The 21,784-nt window shown below is 44.2% G+C and overlaps 1 protein-coding gene across 1 annotated transcript; it reads right to left on the bottom strand.

Annotated features, from left to right (window-relative positions):
• Positions 1 to 1,013: 1,013 nt before the first annotated feature.
• On the bottom strand, positions 1,014 to 12,284 carry LOC140389243 (extracellular calcium-sensing receptor-like). The gene is made up of 5 exons (XM_072473416.1): positions 12,015 to 12,284; positions 9,155 to 9,991; positions 8,719 to 8,952; positions 5,186 to 5,309; positions 1,014 to 2,192 (listed from the first exon to the last, which is right to left on the bottom strand). The coding sequence occupies exons 1-5, from the start codon at positions 12,270 to 12,272 to the stop codon at positions 1,285 to 1,287; spliced, it is 2,361 nt and encodes a 786-aa protein (XP_072329517.1). The 5' UTR covers positions 12,273 to 12,284; the 3' UTR covers positions 1,014 to 1,284.
• Between the last annotated feature and the right edge of the window lie 9,500 nt (positions 12,285 to 21,784).

The following is a 21,784-nucleotide window of genomic DNA, read 5'->3' as shown; positions in this document are numbered from 1 at the left end:
CAATAACAGCGCAGATGCCAAACTGGAAGAATGAAGAGTAATGAAATGTTAAAATGGAATGACCACGGACAATATACAGCAAGCAGATAACACTAGTTCTAGGCTTAGTTCCCAATAACATTAAAGAACTATTTGCATTCTTTTCTTTTTGATCATTAAGGCAACTCCACAAATGAAGTGAAAAAAATATTGGTCAGTTTTATTTGCCCCATTTAATGCGTTATAGTCATTGATGTAATGTTGCTACGCATCCTCTGATTCCCTGCTCACCGTTTCTTATTTAAAAATCCACGCACTGAAAATGGAGCATCATGCATTTGGAAGCACATTGGTCGGAGGAAAGATTACCCATTAATCTGAAATGTCTATGTCAGAGAAACACCTTTAACTAAAATAACCAACTGATTAGCAAATCACAAGGTAAGGCTAATATTCTTAACAGCTGCTGAGAAATCGATGTGTACGAGAGAGAAGCTTGGTTGGTCAATTGGAAGTCAGCAATGTGGGTGATGGCCTTCAGGAATTTCTTCCTTATATTTGTGGTGTATAGAAACCTAGCAGCAGCCATGTGTACCATCTACAAGATGCACTGCAGGAACTCACCAAAGCTCCTTCCGCAAAACCTCCAGACACACAACCACTGCCACCTAGAAGGACAAGAGCAATAGATACCTGGGAACCCTACCACCTGGATGTTCCCCTCCAAGTCACTCATCATCCTGACTTGTATGTCTGTCGCCGTTATATTCACTGCAACTTGGGCCAAAACCCTGGAACACTCTCCCTAACAGCACAGTGAATGTATCTACACCACATGGACTGCAACGGTTCAAGTAGGCGGCTCAACACCACCTTCTCAAGGGCAATTAGGGATGGACAACAAATGCTGGTCTGGCCAGCGAATCATAGGTCCCGTAAAAATAAATTCAAACTACTTTGTTAATTTTGAAGCCACTTACACTTTTATATTTGCATTTATTAACAGGTGTCAAGATACACGTATAAGCCTTAGCAACAGTCGAACACTCAATAGTGTACAAATGTTTCTAATTTTTAGAAACTGAAGTACATTTTGTACATTTATCCATCTACAAAACATACCTTTAATCCGAGCAACCTAATCAGAACACATTGCCAGGGAACTTAAAAGTCAAAGCTGTTTGTGTAACTTAAAAGTCAAAGCTGTTTGTGTTAAGTGCAAAACTGCGCAAGTAATTCACTATGTCCAGCTTTACATCACCGTGCAGCCTGAGGGTTTTACATTTACAAGACTTGTTTAATGTGTTAGGGTTGCGCATGTTTACCCATTAGGTGTTTTTTGCTGTTCTCTTCTGATTTGAACAAGATAATGTAACATTTTGGAGCAAATATGCATATCAACAACCCAAAGCTCGATGCTAAAATTGCAAATATTTCCACCGCCACCGTGTATTTTCCAGGATTGCTCACGTAAGTTGGAATAAAAGTTAACCAAACGGCAAAAAAGATCAGCATGCTAAAGGTAATAAATTTTGCTTCATTGAACTTGTCCGGTAAGGCCCGGGCCAGGAAAGCTAAAATCAAACACATGCAAGCTAAGAGGCCAATGTAAACTAACACACACCAGAAAGCAACTGTGGACCCCACGTCGCACTCAAGGATAATCTTTGCACTTTGATACTTGGTGTTTTTAGATGGGAGTGGGGGAGATGTCACCAACCAGATCACACATATTATAATTTGAATCAATGTGCAGAGGAAGACGATTGATCTTTGTTGTTTGGGTCCAAACCATTTCATCACATTACTGGCCGGGAGCGTTGCTTTAAATGCCATCAGGATGACCAGAGTTTTACTAAGAATACAGGAAATGCACAGAACAAAGCTCACCCCAAACACAGTGTGGCGCACCATACATGACCATGGCGTTGGCTGTCCAATGAATGCAATGGAGCACAGAAAGCAGAGTATTAATGAAATTAACAGAAGGAAACTTAGCTCTGAATTATTGGCCCTTACAATGGGAGTGTTTAGGAAATATAAGAAAACAACAGCAACAACTCCTGTGATACAAGCTCCAAACAGTGAAATCACTGCCAGTGTTATTCCCATGGTGTCGTAGAAGGAGAGGAACTCAATTTCTTTCGGAATGCATCGATTTTTTGGAACGTTGGACCAGTAATCTGTTGGACACTTGATACATTCTATAGAATCTGTGGACACACAACGTTACAAATAGTAATTCGAATGCACTTTTTCGAAATGAACGATGTTGTGTTAAGCTTCTTCGTGTAGCATAAGCTGCTTCCTTTATGTATGCTTTGACAAAGAAAGGTGCAGACTTTGTAATTAGTTCAATATGTTTATTGAACTATTAACACAGTTCTTAAATGAGTTCGACTCTCCTGCTAATCTAACTGTAGTAACTCAGTCTAACTAAACAAGTCTGCTCTAAGCCACGTGCTGGATGTGATGCTTCTGATCAACCCTGATGTACTCTCTAGATGTCTGTCTGTGGAAAGAGAAAGAGCATGTGTGCCCTGTTCTTTTATATGGGTTGTGTAATGCCCCCTTGTGGGTGTCCTGGTTACCCATTGGCTGTGTCCTGTTCTAATGACCCATTGGCTGTACGTCTGTGTGTCATGACATCTCTGGTGCTCCCTCTAGTGGCTACTTAGTCGTAGTGTATTTACAGTAACCCCTTGTGCATATACAGTGATGCATATCACCACATCCCCCCTTTTCCGGGTTACATATTTTCTGTACTTGGTTGAAGAAAATTGAACAGAATAGGTAGATAAGTGATGATATGTACAAGTCATGATGACAGTGATGATGATACAATACCAAATAAGATTTATGAGTCCAAAGTTCATGAATTTATATGGTCGAGTGGCTTTCTTGTTTTGTTATTGAAGTGTCGGTGTTGACCTTGTGAACACCATCAGTGTCCCTGTGCTCAAGGAACCAATAAGCCATCAGGAGGTGTTCAAATGGTCAAATCACTTCGTCGTCTGATTTGAAATTTTTTGCTTCGATGCTTGTGGTAGCGATTCTTGATGTCATCTTTCCTGTCTGACCTGGACTGGTGTCTGTGTTTGCGGTATTGATGCCATATGTCAGCTGCCTTGAAAGCTGATCTGCTTGTTTGTAGTGTAGCAAACATGAATTTGTAAGATGTGTTATCATGCCATGGTATGTCTGCACACTTGCCGTTGTTTTGAGCTATGCTGTCACAGTGTCCTGCATTGGCAGAGTTGTACCATGTCGTACCAATCGCTGTTCCAATGTTGTTGGTTTTGGCGTGCTGGTTGTTGGCGTTGGTGCCTTTGGTACGCTTCTTGTTGTTGTTGTTTTTGTAGGGTTTGTTGTTGTGTTTGTTGTGCTCAATGACTATTCCGAGTGCAGAATTTGAGTCCTTCACAAAGTTACTTATGCCAGTGTCCTTTCTGGCATCTGCTGTTTCATTGAGCGTTTCATCTTTGATTCCTCGGTGCTCCTCGTCTGGAGTCATGTCCGGTTCACTTGAATCATCTTTGGTTTCTTGATGCTCCCTGTCTGGAGTCAAAATCTTCAACATGTCACGTTCTTGTGGAGAGGCTCATGTGGATGAGGTTTGAATTGACGTGGTCTCACTGGACACACTAGGAATCTCACTTTGATTGTCGAGTGCCTCTGTACATACGAGCTGAGAGCAGTCAGTCTCGCCGTGATGTTGCACACCTTGACTGGGAATTGTGATGCCTTCGTCACTTGTCTCACATACAGTGGGTAGACCTTCAGTGTCTTCTTGTTGGTTAGATGAGCTCAGTAGACTGTCAGATTCTTCTTCTGGTGGCTCAAGTAATCTCGGTAGACTGTCATAGTCTTTCTGTTGTTCACGTGAGCGTGGCAGATTTGCATCGTCTTCGGCTTGTTGCTCAGATAAGGTGGATAGACCTTCATGGTCTTGTTCATGCATGGACTGCGCTTTGGAGTCTTGAGTTCCTCCCATTGTGGAGTCTGTCAACGAGGTCTCTGTGGAGGCTTGAATAGATCTCTCTGTGGATTCTGGCATCGTTCCCTGTCTGGAGTCGTGCAGTGGTCTCACTGTGGAGTCGATCTTTGTGCTCTCAACGGAGTCGTGTAGTGGTCTCGCTGTGGAGTCTTTCATCGCTTTCTGTGTGGAGTCGGGGACTCTTCATGGTGCGTGGCGTCAGGCCACTCTCTGTGGGCTTGTACCGCTCTCTGTCGCTTGGCATCAGGCCGCAGCAGAATCCTGTACTCACGGGTCAGGATGTCGTCCATGCAGGGCTGAGGAACCTCAAATCCAAAGAACTCATCCATGATTGAGTAGGATGCTTCAATGTACAAATCATCTCGTTGCGGATCGGATTTGTTATGGTGCTCGCTACATCCAATGATGAAATCATCTTCTGAGTCGTAGTCTTCAAGGACCAAATCATCTCTTTGGGTGGTGCTAACTGCTTGTTTCAGGGGTCTGTGGAGGTTATTTTAATCTACTTGTCGAAGTTCAGTCATTGTGCTGTCTTTCGTGGCGAAAGAATTGTGTTTTCCGGCTTTAAAACTGTTCTTCACTATTTTCGCACATTTCCCATTTAAGTGGGCATGGTCCGGGTGACGTTATGGTGCTCGTGACGTAAAGTGTCAGAATGGGTTGCGCACGCGCAAATCGCTTTTCCTTTACTGTTCCTTGATGTATGCTTTGACAAAGGAAGGTCCAGACTTTGTAAGAGTTCAATATGTTTATTGAACTATTAACACAGTTCTTAAATGAGTTCGACTCTCCAGCTAATCTAACTTAGTAACTCAGTCTAACTAAACAAGTCTGCTCTAAGCCACGTGCCGGGTGTGATGCTTCTGATCAACCCTGATGTACTCTCTAGATGTCTGTCTGTGGAAAGATAAAGAGCATGTGTGCCCTGTCCTTTTATGTGGGTTGTGAAGTGCCCCATTGTGGTAATGCCACCTCTGGGTGTCCTGTTCTCATGACCCATTGGCTGTATGTCTGTGTGTCATGACATCTCGGGTGCTCCCTCTAGTGGTCACTTAGTCGTAGTGCATTTACATTAACCCCTTGTGTATATACAGTGATGCATATCACCACAAACGAGACCTGCTATGATGGCAAATCCAAAACATGCTGTGGTACTTTATATTCCCAGGTTCCTGTTTCCGGCTGGAATGTTAACGAAGATTCTCATACCTGTCTGGTTACTGATCTGCCCATCAGCACATGGTAAACAATCAAAACAGCAAACAGGCTGCCCCTTGCGGGCAGCTCTTCTTGTTCCGGCACCACAATTATCACTGCATGCTGACACAGGGACCTGTGGAGAGAGGCACCATACTTAACATCTTCAAAACTCATCCATTTGCAAAGAGTTAAAGTCTTACCAAATATTAATGTACTGTCAAATTCTAACTCTTTGAATTTATTGACAAATGTCTGCACGGACCATGCTGCCCGCCTGAACTAAAAAAAAAGTGGCCTAAGTGGGGCGCTCTTTCCAAGGGCCATTGCAGACATGATGGGCCGAATGGCCTCCTTTTGCACTACAAATTCTATGATTCTATGATTTTAAGAAAGCACAGAGCAGAGACAATATGTCATCCCATTCAAGGCTATGGGCTAAGTGCTGGAAAATGGGATTAGATAGGTAGGTCAGGTGTTTCTCACGTGGCGGTGCAGACTCGATGGGCCTCTTCTGCACTATGTATTCCTGTGATTCTGTGATGTCACGAGCCAAGACTAACTGATTGCATCAAATCAACAGGGTTAAGAAGATGGCGCCTGGAGTGTGACAATTGCGATTGAACTATGACCATAAATTTTTCAAACTAGATGAGTGGCGTCTTTGCCAAATTTTCAATGTTGGACAACATAATCTTAGTTATCCGAACATAGGAAAGCGGGGCATTTAGGACAAGTCATTGCAACTCAATCGTCCAGCGCATTCATTCGTTCATTGCGGAATTGAGGGGTAATTTTGAATGATCCCCATCATATGGCATCTTTTATTTCATATTTTCAATTAACCGAAATATTTCTGATTGTTATCTGAATAAATATTGATGTTTTTCTTTTGTATTTCAATAATTTTCACTCATCTCATCTGTCCTTACTTAACACTTAAACTTAAATATTGGGGTTTACCTTGGACATACTATTCATTATTGTTCCACCTTCACCAAGTGCTCTTCCTTTGGAAGAACATAACTAACCCATCCAACAACATTCATCCTGATGCCAGGCCACGGATTGAATTCAACTGTAGAACTTGCCATGCAGGAGAACTGGAACTCATCGCCACTGGGTTAATACTCTGACGCCATGGAGGCTGCAATATGGTGCCCTCTTGTTGATGTGAATTAAATGGCATGTTTTGAGACAACACGGTGGCACAGTAGGTAGCACTGCTGCTCACAGCATCAGGGTCCCGGGTTTGATTCCAACCTTGGGTCACTGTCTGTGTGGAGTTTACACTTTCTCCCCGTGTCTGCTTGGGATTCTGCCGGGTGCTCCGGTTTCCTCCCACACTCCAAAGTAGTGCAGGTTAGGTGGATTGGCCATGCTAAATTGCCCCTTAGTGTCCAAAAGGTTAGTTGGTGTTACGGGGATAGGGTGGGGGGAATGGACCTAGTTAAGTCGATCCTTCAGATGGTTGGTGCAGACTGGATGGGAGGAATGGAGTCCTTCTGCATTGTTGGAATTCTATGATTTACATATAGGTATAATAATGCTTATTTGAGTTTATCAAAAGAAAGAAACCTCAATGAAAACCATAATATTAAATGATAAAATCAGGATAGAATAGACATTAATAGAGGGATGTCCTAATTTGAATATTAACTTCGAATGCTGGAATTATTAGAAGCAGAAAAGGGAAAAGATACACCGAGTTCTCATTCTATGGTCACATGATAAAACAACAATGGATTTGTGGATTAATCACCTCAGTCAACTCTGTCAATTGTACTCTTCAACAGACGTGATCTATGGAAACCTCACTGCTGAGTAAATATCATAAGACCATAAGATATAGGAGCAGAATTAGGCCTTTCGGCCCACCAAGTCTACATGTCTATCGAGAACTATGTGTTCAAACTCACCTGTTCTGCCCAAGCATGCGTTCTCATAACACAGCAGGTCGCAAATTAATTCACAGTCTCAATTCAAAAAATGTTACTTTCTGAAATTATTCACTCTAAAGTGTATGTTAATCAATGTCAACAATTTCGTTTATATCGGCAATACCATAGATTGGAATGACGCTCATCGATATGTTTCGCCAGCTTGGTTTTGAATTTGCCACCAAAAACCCTTTCAAGCGAAGTCATGTCCTCTGGTTCTGATGTTGAAAAACGTCAGGAACTCCTAAATTAATATATCATGGATTTTTATTCGGCCCATTGCGTCTGAACTGTCTCTATAAAAAAGTGTTCTATCCAATGAGCCTGGAACTCGCTACCGGAGGAGGTGGTGGAAGCAGGGACGATAGTGACATTTAAGGGGCATCTTGACAAATACATGAATAGGATGGGAATAGAGGAATACGGACCCAGGAAGTGTAGAAGATTGTAGTTTAGTTGGGCAGCATGGTCGGCACGGGCTTGGAGGGCCGAAGGGCCTGTTCCTGTGCTGTACATTTCTTTGTTCTTTGTTGTTCAATCTCACTCCCTCTCTTATCTCCTTAACATTGCACATTCTTTTCAGATAGAAATCCAATTCCCCTTTGCATACCTGCACCACCCTCTCAGGACGTTTGTTCCAGACTCAAACCACGTTCTGGGTGAAGAAAAAAATCCTCGCATCACGTCTACTCATTTTGCTTATTACTTTGCACATGCTCCCTTGTTCTTGATGCTTTTGTGAGTGGGAACAGTGTTTCACTATTTAGCCTGCCCATCCGTATCAGGATATTCAATGTCAATTGCAAGTCTTCTCTCAGCCTTTTTCTCTGAAAGGAATACGGACCTAACCTCTCATACCTATCGTCATGGCTACAGTTCTTTATCCCTGGAATCATTCTTTTGAATCTCCTCTGTACTCTCTCCAATGCCTTCACGTCCTTCATCAAGTATGGTCCACAAACTGGACATATTGTTGCAGATGAGGCCTAAATAGTGCCTTAAATAAGTTCAACATCACCTGCTTACTCTTTTACTCAGGGCCCCTGTTAATAAAACCCAAGATAGGGTTAGTTAACGGGACTCTAAACCTCCCCTGCCACCTTCAATGACTTGTGCACATGTACATCGAGCATCGTCACTTCCTGCACCTCCTTTAGAATCGCTCTCTTCATTTTATGCTCTTCTCCATATTCTTCCTGCTACAATGAATCACCTCACGCTTCTTTACATCGAATTATATCTGTCACTTGTCGTCCCAATTCACCAACATGTCTAAGTCCTTTTTAAGTTCAGATCTATCCTCATCACGGTTTGCAACGTTTTCAATCTTCGTATCATCTGAGAAAATTGAAATCATGCCCTGAAGACCACAGTGTGTGAAATGTAAATGTATTAAGAAGAACATGGATCCTCATATTGAGCCCATACACTTAAAACTAGTCCAGAAGATGTGGCTGAACACGAGAATCACTCCGGTCGATTCCCGGGAGAATCTTGTTTAGTATCGTCAATAATAACCAGTCAAACAAACGCGATTATGTGGTGGCTGCAACCAATGTGCAGACGCATCCTTTCACGTCTTTGGTGGATTGAAAATCGGCTTACTTTATTTTCCATCGTTGTTCTGTGCCAAATGATTCTACTTTCATCCAACGCCAGTTCTCCTCCTTCCGGCATCGCTGCATCATAATAACCAACTTTCGCAAAATCAACTGACAAATCAGGAAGCTTCTGCCAGTTTATCAAATCATAGGAAGCGATAGGATCTCCAGCTTCATCAAAACTTACTTCCTCCCCAAACTGGTTTGTGAAACGTACCTCCCTCAGGTACTGTAAAAGCTTTGGGAAAGGGAAAACAATTATTATCTTCTGCAACTCTTGAGTATGTTTCACAATGTCTGCAAAAAGATTAACGCAGCATTAAATAAATCACCAAGAATTGGACATTAGAACAGTTGCTTGTTATTTTTGTCGTTGTTTCTGGCGAAATAAGGAATCACTGAGTGTACAGAATGAGTAAGAGTTTGCGAAAATGCCTCACCTGCCAGGATAGTGGGTTTGACTTTCTACCACAGGTTTTATTGGGAAATGGGCCTTTCCCATGTTCACAAGTTTGTAAATTATGAAGTGCATGCGCTGCTGCGTATACCGCTTTGTACACATTGTAGGAAACCCTTAACTGCGATACATCAGTAAATGTACTCTCAATTGTCCCCAAGTTCTCTAAACCTGTGCATGGTCTACAAGAAGATGCTGTTATATTTCCTCCCAGAGTCTGATTTGAGATGTGTACACTGCAGCCAAAGATTTCCCGCCAGAGCTCTTTCACAAACGGGTTGTCTGTTGCTGTGGAAGGATGGAGTTTGACGAGAAATTCTCTTAATCCTGCAATTTCCGCTCTCCTTATTCCAAACCCCATTGTTCCCGTTAAAATGTCCCGAGTTTCCGCTGTCCACAGTTGGAATGATGTGACCCATGCTTCACTCGCTATCAGCTGGATGTCGGTAATGTTCTGCATTCTCAGTTCATTTACTAAAGACAAGGTGTCACTCTCTCCACAGAATATTATCAGCACCTTTGCCGAGGACCTTCGGATGGTGTTCGCAACCTGCTGCATCCTTTCCCTGGTACGACCGGGTGAAAGAAATTCGATGTAGGCGATGCAAATTTCAAACTTTGCAGCCTCTTCAATTAAAGCCCTCATCCCGAATCGGCCATAATCGTTATCCTCAGCCACAGCTCCGATCCAAGACCATTTGAAATAGTGGATAATCCGGACTAAAGCTCTCATCTGAATGGTATCACTGGGAATTGTCCTGAAAAATGTTGGGAATTCACGCTTATCACTGAGGCAGGCGCATGAAGCAAAGTAGCTGACCTGTGGGGTAAGAGGATTAACTGAGATGTTTGGAACCATGAAACCACACATGAAGCTCACAAGGCCACCGCGCTTGTGTTGCTACCTTGAAACAGATATTTAATTAGACTCACAGCCTTTTTCCCGCCAATTATTTACCCAATAAACCTTTCACCGTTGCTGTTGAACTGATCCCACCGCGCTTTAAGTTCGTTTTGGATATAAACAATTCAAGAGCAACATTTTTAGTCATTCGTTGCAGGTGAGCGTCGCTGGCTGGGCCAGCGTTTGCTGCCCTTCCCCGATTACCCTGCTACACCATTTCAGAATCAACCACATTGCTGTGGATCTGGAGTCGCCTAAAGGTCAAACCAAGTAAGGACGGCAGATTTCCTTCCCTAAAGTACATTCGTGAACCAGATGGGTTTTTGTCGACAATCGGCAATGGTTTAATGGTCATCATTAGTTTTTCAATTCACTGAAACCTATTTTCACCATCTGCTGTGGGGGGGATTCGAACCTGGATTCCTGGAGCATTACCCTGAGGCTCTCGATAATTGGTCTCGTGAAAACACCACTGTGCCACGGTCTCCCTGTGCGTCACAAAATAATAATAATAATCTTTATTGTCACAAGAAGGCTTACATTAACACTGCAACGAAGTTCCTTTGAAAAGCTCCCAGTCGCCACATTCCGGCGCCTGTTCAGGTACACTGAGGGAGAATTCAGAATGTCCAAATCACCTAACAAGCACGTATTTTGGGACTTGTGGGACGAAACCGGAAAACCCAGAGGAAACCCACACAGACAGGGAGAACGTGCAGAATCCGCACAGACAGTGACCCAAGCTGGGAATCAAACCTAGAACCATGGAGCTGTGAAGCAACAGTTCTAACCACGGTGCTACGGTGCTGCCCCTCTCTCTTCGTAAAACGAATTTAGAACAAAGAACAGTACAGCACAGGAACAGGCCCTTCTGTCCTCCAAGCCTGTACCAGTCATGATACCACGCTTGGTATCAGGGGTGGTATCATGATATCAGGGGCTGGTTTAGCACAGTGGGCTAAACAGCTGCCTTGTAATGCAGAACAAGGCCATCAGCACGGGTTCAATTCCCTTACCGGCCTCCCCGAACAGGCGCCGGAATGTGGCGACTAGGGGCTTTTCAGGGTAACTTCGTTGAAGCCTACTTGATTATATTATTATTATTGGCCAAAACCCTCAGCACGTCCTAGTGCTGTATCCCTCTATATCCATCAATTCATGTATTTGTCGAGATAGCTTTTGAACGCCATTAATGTATCTGCTTCCACAGCCTCCCCGGCAACGCATTCCAGCACTCACCATCCTCTGCGTCAAAAACCTGCCTCGCACAGATCCTCTTTGCCCCACAGACCTTAAACCTATGACCCCTGGTGGCTGACCATCCACTCTGGGAAAGAGTGCCTGCCCATCCACTCTATCAGGTCGCCCCTCAACCTCCATTATTCTAATGAAAACAGTCCGAGTCAATTCAGCCTCTCCACATTGCTAACTCCCTCCAGACCAGGCAACATCCTGGTAAACCTCCTCTGCGTCCTTTCCAAAGCCTCCACATCCTGCTGGTAGTGTAGCGATCAGAATTGTGCGCAATATTCCAAGTGCGGCTTTACCAAGGCTCTGAAGAACTGTAGCATGATTTGCCAGTTTTTATCCTGGATGCCCAGTCCAATCTCCCGTTCTTTTGCCAATTAATCTTTAATCTGTGTGCCCAGTTATGGAACTCCACTGTCTCCAAAGCAGTTAAATATAATTGCATATAAATGCCGAAAATCATCAGCAGGTCTGATTGCAACCGGGGAGAGAGGAAGAGTGTCGCTGTTTGAGGTCAATGCCGTCTCATTAACCCTTTCCCCTCTCCGCAGGTGCTACCAGACCTTCTGAGTACTTCCAGCATTTCATGTCTTTGTTTCAAATTTCTACCATTTACACTATTTGGCTTTGTACAAGTAATTGCAGGCACTCCCGTGTAAATGATTGTCGCAAAAGCATTTACACATCTTACCATACCAATGGCGAAAGGGGCCACCACTCGCGATACTGCGATAGATTGCGATGATCCGCCATCTCCCACAATCATGGACACTGATGGAACGCCAGCACACTTGGAATTGGAAATGATCCTGTCTTTTCCCTTCAGTAATTTGAAAGCTCCTTTAAGCCCTTCAGAAGGAGCGTCACAGCTGTCGAAAATCTTGTAGCCCAGAGTTGTGTCAGGAAGCAATTCTGGGTTCCGGTTTATTTCTTCTATGGCGAACACCATGGTGAGGGCCCAACGCAGCCCACTTTGGCTAAACCTGCCACACACATATGGAGTTACTCTTCTTTCAAGACAATATTATTCCTTCTGTATTATTGCTCTTTGCAACATTGACAAATACTTGAATGGACATGCGTTTTGTTGTGCAGATTACAATATAATACAATAGAGATTTTTAAAATTAAGGCAAATGGAACAGGGTAAATAGCAACGATCTGCTTCGCATAAAACCAGGGTCCCGAATGACGACCCACAGATGTACGATTGAAAGTAAGATATTATGACAGAAGAGAAGGAGAAACCTCTATCCCATAATGAGTTATGACGCTGGCGTTTTGACGTCCAGGACAAAGTAGATGAATGAGACGATGTGGAAATCTGGCGGCTAAATCTTACTAAAACTATTTGCTACAGTGGATACTAAACATCCACACAGGCTCGTTATCTCTGAGTTATACTCTTGTTGTAATGGCCAGTCTATTTGCTCAGTGTGAGCTCTGTATTTAGCAGCCATGATGTGGAGATGCCGGCGTTGGACTGGGGTGGGAACATTAAGAAGTCTTAGAACACCAGGTTAAAGTCCAGGTGAGTGACCTGATGAAGGAGCTGTGCTCCGAAAGCTAGTGACTCCAAACAAACCTGTTGGATTTTAACGTGGTGTTATAATAATAATCGGTTATTGTCACGAGTAGGCTTCAATGAAGCTACTGTGAAAAGCCCCTAATCGCCACATTGCGGCGCCTGTTCGGGGAGGCCGGTACGGTAATTGAACCCGCGCTGCTGGCATGGTTCTGCATTGAAAGGCAGCTGTTTAGCCCACTGTGCTAAACCAACCCCTAAAAACTTCTTACTGAGCACTGTACTTGACTTGGGGATCTCTTCTGCGAGAAGAATGTGTCACCCTATCTTTGATTGGCTCCTGCTGCCTGTTTGGCTTCAGCACCAAGTTAGAGTTTATTCTGACGAAACCTTGACGAAGGCTCATCGACTCTGGAATGACCACCCGATTTCTTTCTCCGCAGTTACTGCCACACCTGCTGAGAACATCCACCATTTCTAGATTAGCTTTGTTTTTATAACTCTATTACAGTTCGCTTAGGAGAAGATCTACAAAGAAAACTCACAATGATGTGCGTAAATTGAATGTAATTTAGCCCAAATGAGATTTTATTGTTGGAAAGAGGCAGGGCAAAGTCATTGTGATATTTCCCATGCCTTTATCTTTAACTAACAATAAGACATCTTCTGTACGAATGGGGCAGTTGGGAAGTATAGATTTTAGAGAACAAAAACGCATTTCATTCTTACAGAATATTTCTTAATGCTGGGTTTATCTCCAGATTGTTAGCGACACTCCAGGGCAATATTTGATTTGGCTTACTTTGCATCTCCATATTTCCAGCAGTAAAACGTATTTTTTTCCCAAATTATATTAGATTTATTCCCGAAATTGTGACTCTTTTCAGATCTTCTGCTAAACGAACTATAATAAATTGCAATCAAAGCAAAATGTGCTTGAAATCCATTCCTATAATTTGTAATTGTACCATCCGGCAGACTGATGAATGACTACATTGTCTGGGCCCGAACCACTCATTAAGGAAGCCCAGCTTTTGAACAGCCCTGTAGAAAGAATTGCTTCCCGGCCCCTGCTCCAACTTTATATTTCACACCATGAATCCGTTTCGTGCAGCCTTGCTAGAGCTAAACGGCATCAAGCCTGATCTGCTGATTTCCAGACCTATTTTCCATTACCGCACACACAATCGTGCCGTTGACAGTCATTTCAAAAAAGGAAGTCTTACAACATCAGGTAAAAGAGGCTGGTTTAGCACAGTGGGATAAACAACTGGCTTGTAATGCAGAACAAGGCCAGCAGCACAAGTTCAATTCCTGTACCGGCCTCCCCGAACAGGCACCGGAATGTAGCGACTAGGGGCTTTTCACAGTAACTTAATTGATTACTTGTGACAGTAAGCGATTATTATTATTAAAAGTCCAACAGGTTTGTTTTCCCTGATGAAGTAACTGCGCTCCAAAAGCTAGTGACTCAAAACAATCTTTACCCTGGTGCTGTAAGACTTCTTACTGTGCTCACCCCAGTCCAGCGCCGGCATCACCACATCATTTCTAAGAATTGAAATAATCTCACTCCATCTGTAAATATCTCCTGTTCAAGTGATTATCCAATTCACTCCAGAAAATTACATTTAAATTTGTTTCTACCGCCCGTTCACGCAATCAATTCTGGATCATAAAATAATTCTCAATTCCTCGCTGGTTATTCTGTCAGTAATGTTGAAGCTGTATATTCAGTTTACTGATCTACCCGCATTTTTAAACAAGTTAAAGTAACTGTTACCTCTTATCTCGTCCCAAGTAAGCATTCCACTCAAACGATTGATACATCTTACTGTCCAAATGGCAAAAGACCAGAAGATCATAGGAAATAGGGACAGGTGTAGGCTCCTCGGCTCCTCGAACCTGCTCCCCATTCAATAGGCTCATGGCTGATCCGACATTGCTCACGTCCGCATCCCCGTTTCCCTTGATCGCTTGCTGATCAAAAATCAGTTTATCTAAGCCTTAAATATACACATGGACTCTGTGGCAAGGAATTCCAAAGACTCTCAACCCTCTGAGAGAAGAAATTCCTCCGCATCTCAGTCTTAAATCGGCACCACTTTATTCTGAGACTCTGCCCTCTGGTCCGAGACTCTCCCATGAGGGGATACATCCTCTCAGCATTTACTCTGTAAAGACCCTTAAGAATCTTTATGTTACAATAAGATCACCTCACATTCTTTTCCTTTCTAAATGGAGTCCCGACTTGTTTGACCTTTGCTCACAAGACGATCCCTCCATACCTGGAATCGTCTGAGTGAAACTTCTCTGAACTGCCTGCAATGGAATAACATATTGACTTAAATAAGGGGACCAAATTACTCACTGTACTCCTGTTGTGGTCTCACCAGTACCTTGTACAGCTGCAGCAAGACTTCCCGACTCTTTTACTCCAACCCCCTTGAAACAAGGATCAACATTTCATTGGCCTTCCTGACTACCTGCTGCACCTGTGTGTTCGCTTTCTGTGTTTTCTGCACGAGTACAAGAGATGCGAGGTTCTTCTATCTCCCCCACATCAGGGATGTCCATTGATTATGAAGAAGTAATTTTCGACTCAAAACATTAACTCTGTGTCTTTCTCCACCGACGCTGCCAGACCTGATGCAGGTATTTCTTCGTTTTTTAAATATCTCTTAGTTAACTTAATCAAAAAACCTCATAATATTGAACACCTCTGTCAAACCTCCCCTTCGCCTTCTCTGCCCTAAAGGAGAGAAAGAACGAATGTTTTAGAAGGATTGTTAGATTTGAAACGTTAGCTCAGTTACTCTCCTCAGATGCCGCCCGACCAGCTGAGTCTATCGAGCATTGCCTTGTCTCACCGAATTGCCCATCATGGAAGGGTTCAATAACTGAATGAATCAAAGGAAGACGGGAGAAGGTAAGAAAAGAGGGAGAAAGCAAGACATGACAATAACTACCCCAAAATAAGAAAATGTGATAGAAACATTAAATTCTCTTTAGGTTAGATTCCACGCCAGACCGGAGCATTGCCAAATGGAATTATCAAAAATGACTGTTACTCACTCCACACAGCGCACTGGTTGAGGTTGCGATCGGAATGAATAATAATCCGGCGCTGTTCTTAAATGAATCGCGAATAAACCGCCCAGGATGACATCTCCATCCTGAATCATTCCAGGGTTGAACATTTCCCGAAGTTCACATGTCTCATCAACGAAGGAGTCGACCATCTGGAATGGGATCAGGAGCAAAACGCTCCAAATGGAATAAAGTGACATCAGGAAAACAAAGATTTTCTCAGGAGTCACTGGGAAGAACGTTTCGAATCAGCGTGACAGCACTCTGCTGCAAGCAGCCCGCTGTACGGGGAGTATTTAACCTTCAGAAGACAGTCCCCAGAGATATCAAACTCAAACCTCGCTGACGCTTATTCGCTGTCAGATCAGAGAGGCTGGCAGGTGATGTTTTCCACATTCGGGGCTGCTGTGCTTCGATTAAGTTTGCACACTGGAGAACTCTTACCATATTTGGAAGGGTGTCTATTCTATACGATAAAAGGAAATTACTGCGGATGCTGGAATCTGCAACAAAAGCTGAAAATACTGGACAATCTCAGCAGGTCTGACAGGGTCTGCGGAGAGAGGAGGGGAGAGAACGTTTCCAGCCTGAATGATTCTTTGTCAAATTCTATGTGAAGTAAACATTCAGTCCAGGGAAGGGTGGGACTGGTTTTGTCAGTGCATCGATTGAGAAATTGTTTGGTTTCTATTTATGGGGAAGTATCTCCATTTTCGATGCTTCAAATTATTTCACAGACAGTGAACGCGATATTTAGTATCAGTTTGAAGGTTGATTTAAAGGTCACCATTGCATCATTTGAGGCGACTTGAAAATTGAGTGAGTCACACAGAGTGAAAGTAGATTGGAACGGGCCCTTCCAATTAAAAAACCTTATCCATATTATTTTTCTTCTGCACAAAATGATCTGCCGCACATTCTGGCTGATGACAGTTGTTATTGTCACTGGGCCGCACTAAGGAGGAACTTACTCTGCTGGCTTAGTATTATGGGCCAGTGTTTAGAGAACCCCAAAATGTATCATGGAGTTCACCTTACCCACGACTAGATTGTGGTATGGGGAGCACACGGCCCACTCTACAGATGTGGTACAGCAGAAATCGAAAAGTATTTTTTACAGCAAAACAATGTTTATTCTATGAACTCAAGCTAACCTTTTTAAAACATAGAGTGAACATCTTAGCATTCATCAATTCAAATACAACCCCCAAAGAATGCAACACTAAGTAATCCTTGCTTTCCTTTTAACATCCATAAGACATTTTAAAAAAACTTTTAACAGAAGCACGTCAGGTTTAAATTCACTACTGAGAACAGTTATCACTCTGAATTCACCAAATGATCTAGAGATAGTCTTTAGATGGCAGAGAGAGCAACATTACACCTTCTCTGGCTGGCTGCCGCTCCAACACTGAAACGAAACTTAAAAAAACACAGACACACCCAAGCTTTTCTCAAAGTGAAACTAAAAAGCAGAGCCAGGGCTCAACTCCACCCACCCTCTGACATCACTGCAGCAACATGAGCAGACAAACATTTCTTAAAGTGACATTCTCATGACAAACGCGCAGGTGAAAAGACATCGACCTGAAATATTAACTGTGTTCTCTGTCTAAAGTTACTGCAAAATCTGACAAATATTTCCAACATTTTCCACTTTTCTTACAAATTACTCAGATATTTTTGCCTTTTAGGGCAAGTCTCATTTTGAAGGTTGAAAGAAATTATGTGAACTCATGACAGAATCCTTCACGTCTTCCGACCACAATGAATCACAATGGAACAACAAAATTGTACATATCTATGCAGCATATACATACTGTTGCCATAAGCACACCCTGGGAAGGGAAACATAAGATTGTTAAATCCCAATTGAAACTATTACAAGTCCCTCCCAACCAGGGAGCACGACAAACTTTTTCTACCCGACATAGCCAAAGTCCTAGAATACCTCAGCTACCAGGCTAGCCTGTGGCTATCAGAGCAGGTCAACGTATAGGATTCCTACGGCGATTAACTCGCCTCCTGGCCGCCCCCACCCCCAAAGCCTGTCCACCATCTAAAAGGCACAGGTCAGGAGTGTAATGGAATACTCTATACTTGCCTGGATGAGTGCAGCTCCAACAACACTCAAGAAGCTCGACACCATCCAGGAAAAAGGAGACCGCTTAATTTCTCCCCCTTCCACAAACATTCAAACCCTTTACCACCAACGAACATTGGCAGCCGTGTGTATCATCTACAAGATGCACTACAGTAACTCACCAAAGTTCCTTAGCCAACAACCTCCAAACCCACACCACTATCATCTAGAAGGACAAGAGCAGCAGATACCTGGAAACTCCACCACCTGGAGGTTCCCCTCCAAGTCACTCTCCACCCTGACATCGAAATACATTGCGGTCCTTCACTGTCGCTGGGACAAAATCCTCTAACAACACAGTGGGTTTACTAAGAACAAAGAACAAAGAAATGTACAGCACAGGAACAGGCCCTTCGGCCCTCCAAGCCCGTGCCGACCATGCTGCCCGACTAAATTACAATCTTCTACACTTCCTGGGTCCGTATCCCTCTATTCCCATCCTATTCATGTATTTGTCAAGATGCCCCTTAAATGTCACTATCGTCCCTGCTTCCACCACCTCCTCCGGTAGCGAGTTCCAGGCACCCACTACCCTCTGTGTAAAAGACTTGCCTCGCACATTTACTCTAAACCTTGCCCCTCACACCTTAAACCTATGCCCCCTAGTAATTGACCCCTCTACCTCGGGGAAAAGCTTCTGACTAGCAACTCTGTCTATGCCCCTCATAATTTTGTAGACCTCTATCAGGTCGCCCCTCAACCTCCTTCGTTCCAGTCAGAACAAACCGAGTTTATTCAACCGCTCCTCATAGCTAATGCCCTCCATACCAGGCAACATTCTGGTAAATCTCTTCTGCACCCTCTCTAAAGCCTCCACATCCTTCTGGTAGTGTGGCGACCAGAATTGAACACTATACTCCAAGTGTGGCCTAACTAAGGTTCTATACAGCTGCAACATGACTTGCCAATTCTTATACTCAATGCCCCGGCCAATGAAGGCAAGCATGCCGTATGCCTTCTTGACTACCTTCTCCACCTGTGTTGCCCCTTTCAGTGACCTGTGGACCTGTACTCCTAGATCTCTCTGACTTTCAATACTCTTGAGGGTTCTACCATTCACTGTATATTCCCTACCTGCATTAGACCTTCCAAAATGCATTACCTCACATTTGTCCAGATTAAACTCCATCAGCCATCTCTCCGCCCAAGTCTCAAAACAATCTAAATCCTGCTGTATCCTCTGACAGTCCTCATCGCTATCCGCAATTCCACCAACCTTTGTGTCGTCTGCAAACTTACTAATCAGACCAGTTACATTTTCCTCCAAATCATTTATATATACTACAAAGAGCAAAGGTCCCAGCACTGATCCCTGTGGAACACAACTGGTCACAGCCCTCCAATTAGAAAAGCATCCTTCCATTGCTACTCTCTGCCTTCTATGACCTAGCCAGTTCTGTATCCACCTTGCCAGCTCACCCCTGATCCCGTGTGACTTCATCTTTTGTACTAGTCTACCATGAGGGACCTTGTCAAAGGCCTTACTGAAGTCCATATAGACAACATCCACTGCCCTACCTACTGGTATGGGTCAGGGCTTATAAACCCCAAACTGTCTTATGGAGTTCACCTGACCTGCAACCTTTGTGTTAAATTTTCTAGGATGAGCACAAAATCCTTCACATCATCATGTGTGATTCATCAGATTTCCTCAACACTTTAATATAAACAAGGGGCTGGATTCTCCGCAGCCGTGCACTGAAATTGCCAGAGAATTGATTTTGATGCCGAAATCGGCTTTGATGCCAGTTTGGCGTCGATTTCGGATTCTCCGGACCTCCTAACCCGATGAAATCGCAGTGCGCGCCGTGCGGCCCGGAGAATCATATCATGGCCGAGATTCTCCACTCCCGCGCCGGTTGGGAGAATCGCCTGGGCCACCAACAGTTCCCGGGATGCCCTCCCGCGATTCTGCTGCCCATATAGGCCAAGTTCCGACACGTGGTTCGAACCACCTAAACAAATTTGTGATACCGGCGACCTGGGCTGAGGCGGCTGCGAGAGGAGATAGGAATTGACGTGGTGGACTGCGGTCTCCCGAAATGCACACCGACCGTGCTCTCTGTGGTGGTGGGGGGGCAGCCAGGTCCGGGGGTGTGGAGGGAAAGGGGAACGGACAGGCCGAGCTGTCGGGGAGCCTCCGAAATCACAGGGCGGCGCCATGCATCAAGCATTATTACGGCAGCCATCTGGTTGGCCACCCACCCCGGCCCCTGGGTGAACACAAGGTTAACGGGCGTGTGTGTGGGTGCCACCCCCCTCTCTGGCCAATCCACTCAACCGGCGACACCCACCGGAAGGGAATACCCAGGGCCACACCGACGGCAGACCCCAGTGAGGGCAGTGCCATCAAACAGTCGCCCTGGCAGCAGGGATGGCCAGCTGAAGCGTGGCACCGACAGGCGGGGGTGCGGGACTTGCATGGCTGGGGTGCGCGGTGCCAACCGGGATGAGCATCCCATGGCACCTGTTTGTGCACGGGCGTATGCGCCATGATTACATGATTTCCCCTCACCCCCTGCAGATCTTAATGTTTGGGAACCAACCAACGATGTTGCCCGCCATCGGGGGGGAGGGGGGGGGGGCTGCCCTGCTTACAGCACTGTGGCAGCATCAGCAGAGGCGGTGCAGAGAGGAGGTGGAGACTGCAGCAGAGGAGCGGGCTGCCGAGGGGCAAGATAGCCACCTTGAATGGTTTTGTGTAACTTGGGGTGGCCAACACAGGGGCAGTGTTTACCACAGCCTTCAGGCCGTCAAATGCCTGGTGAGACTCCGCCATCCACAGAAATATGCTAATACTTCTTCAGCAAGTCCGTCAGTGGAGCAACCGTGCTGCTAGAATTCGGCACAAATTTACGGTAAATACTACACATGGCAAGAAATCTCATTCTTTCTCGTTGCGTCGATGGTATTGGAACATCCCCAATAAGGTTTGTGTGCACATTCCGTGGGACCATTCGTCTATGTATGGGCAAGGGATGTTATTTGGGCTTTTCGAAACTCACATTTGGCTCGGTTTACCATCAAACCTGCCTCCTGAAATCGATTGGATAGCTCCATCAGATGCTTCAAATGTTCTTTCCATGTCGGACTAAAATCACCAGATAGTCGATGTACACAGCATAATTGAATAGCCCTGAAAATAATGTTAGTTAACCATTGAAATGGGGCGTTTTTCATGACAAATGGTATAACTTCGAATTGGTAAATACCATTTGGAGTCATAAAAGCTGAATTCTCCTTCGCCCTTTTGGATAAAAGTATCTGCCAGTAACCTTTGAGTCAATCCAGTTTGGAGATAAAAGCTGAAAATTCCACCTTCGCAATGCTGTCCTCTAGCCGTGGGATAGGATAAGAGTCTGTTCTAGTAACTGCATTAACCTTTCTATAGTCCACAAAATCGTTGGGTATCATCCGGTTTTGGCACCATCACTGTGGGTGAGCTCCATTCGCTGCAACCCACTTCAATTATGCCATTTTCAAGCATACTTTAAATTTCTTATTGAACCTCTGCCAATTTTGGAGGATTAAGTTTATATGGATGTTGTTTAATTGGAACAGCATTTCCCACATCTACATCATGTATAACCATTTTAGTACTTACCAACTTATTTATACAAACTTGCCCATGTGATAGTAATAACTCTTTCAGGTCAGTTCGTTTTTCCTCTGGAAGGCAACTCAATAATTTATCCAAATTTTT

The sequence above is a fragment of the Scyliorhinus torazame genome, chromosome 14 (assembly GCF_047496885.1).
Source record: "Scyliorhinus torazame isolate Kashiwa2021f chromosome 14, sScyTor2.1, whole genome shotgun sequence".
NCBI classification, from domain to species: Eukaryota; Metazoa; Chordata; class Chondrichthyes; order Carcharhiniformes; family Scyliorhinidae; genus Scyliorhinus; species Scyliorhinus torazame.
Note: the sequence above shows the minus strand (reverse complement) of the source record. Positions and strands in the feature narration are given on the sequence as shown.

What these genes read in the sequence shown, in the direction of transcription:
- LOC140389243 (XM_072473416.1), bottom strand. Translation starts at nt 12,272, where the DNA reads ATGGTGTTCGCCATAGAAGAAATAAACCGGAACCCAGAATTGCTTCCT. An exon ending in CCCCTTTCGCCATTGGTATG is followed by an intron (nt 9,992 to 12,014) that starts GTAAGATGTGTA and finishes CTTACCCCACAG; the next exon opens with GTCAGCTACTTTGCTTCATG. An exon ending in GAACAACGATGGAAAATAAA is followed by an intron (nt 5,310 to 8,718) that starts GTAAGCCGATTT and finishes CTCTCTCCACAG; the next exon opens with GTCCCTGTGTCAGCATGCAG.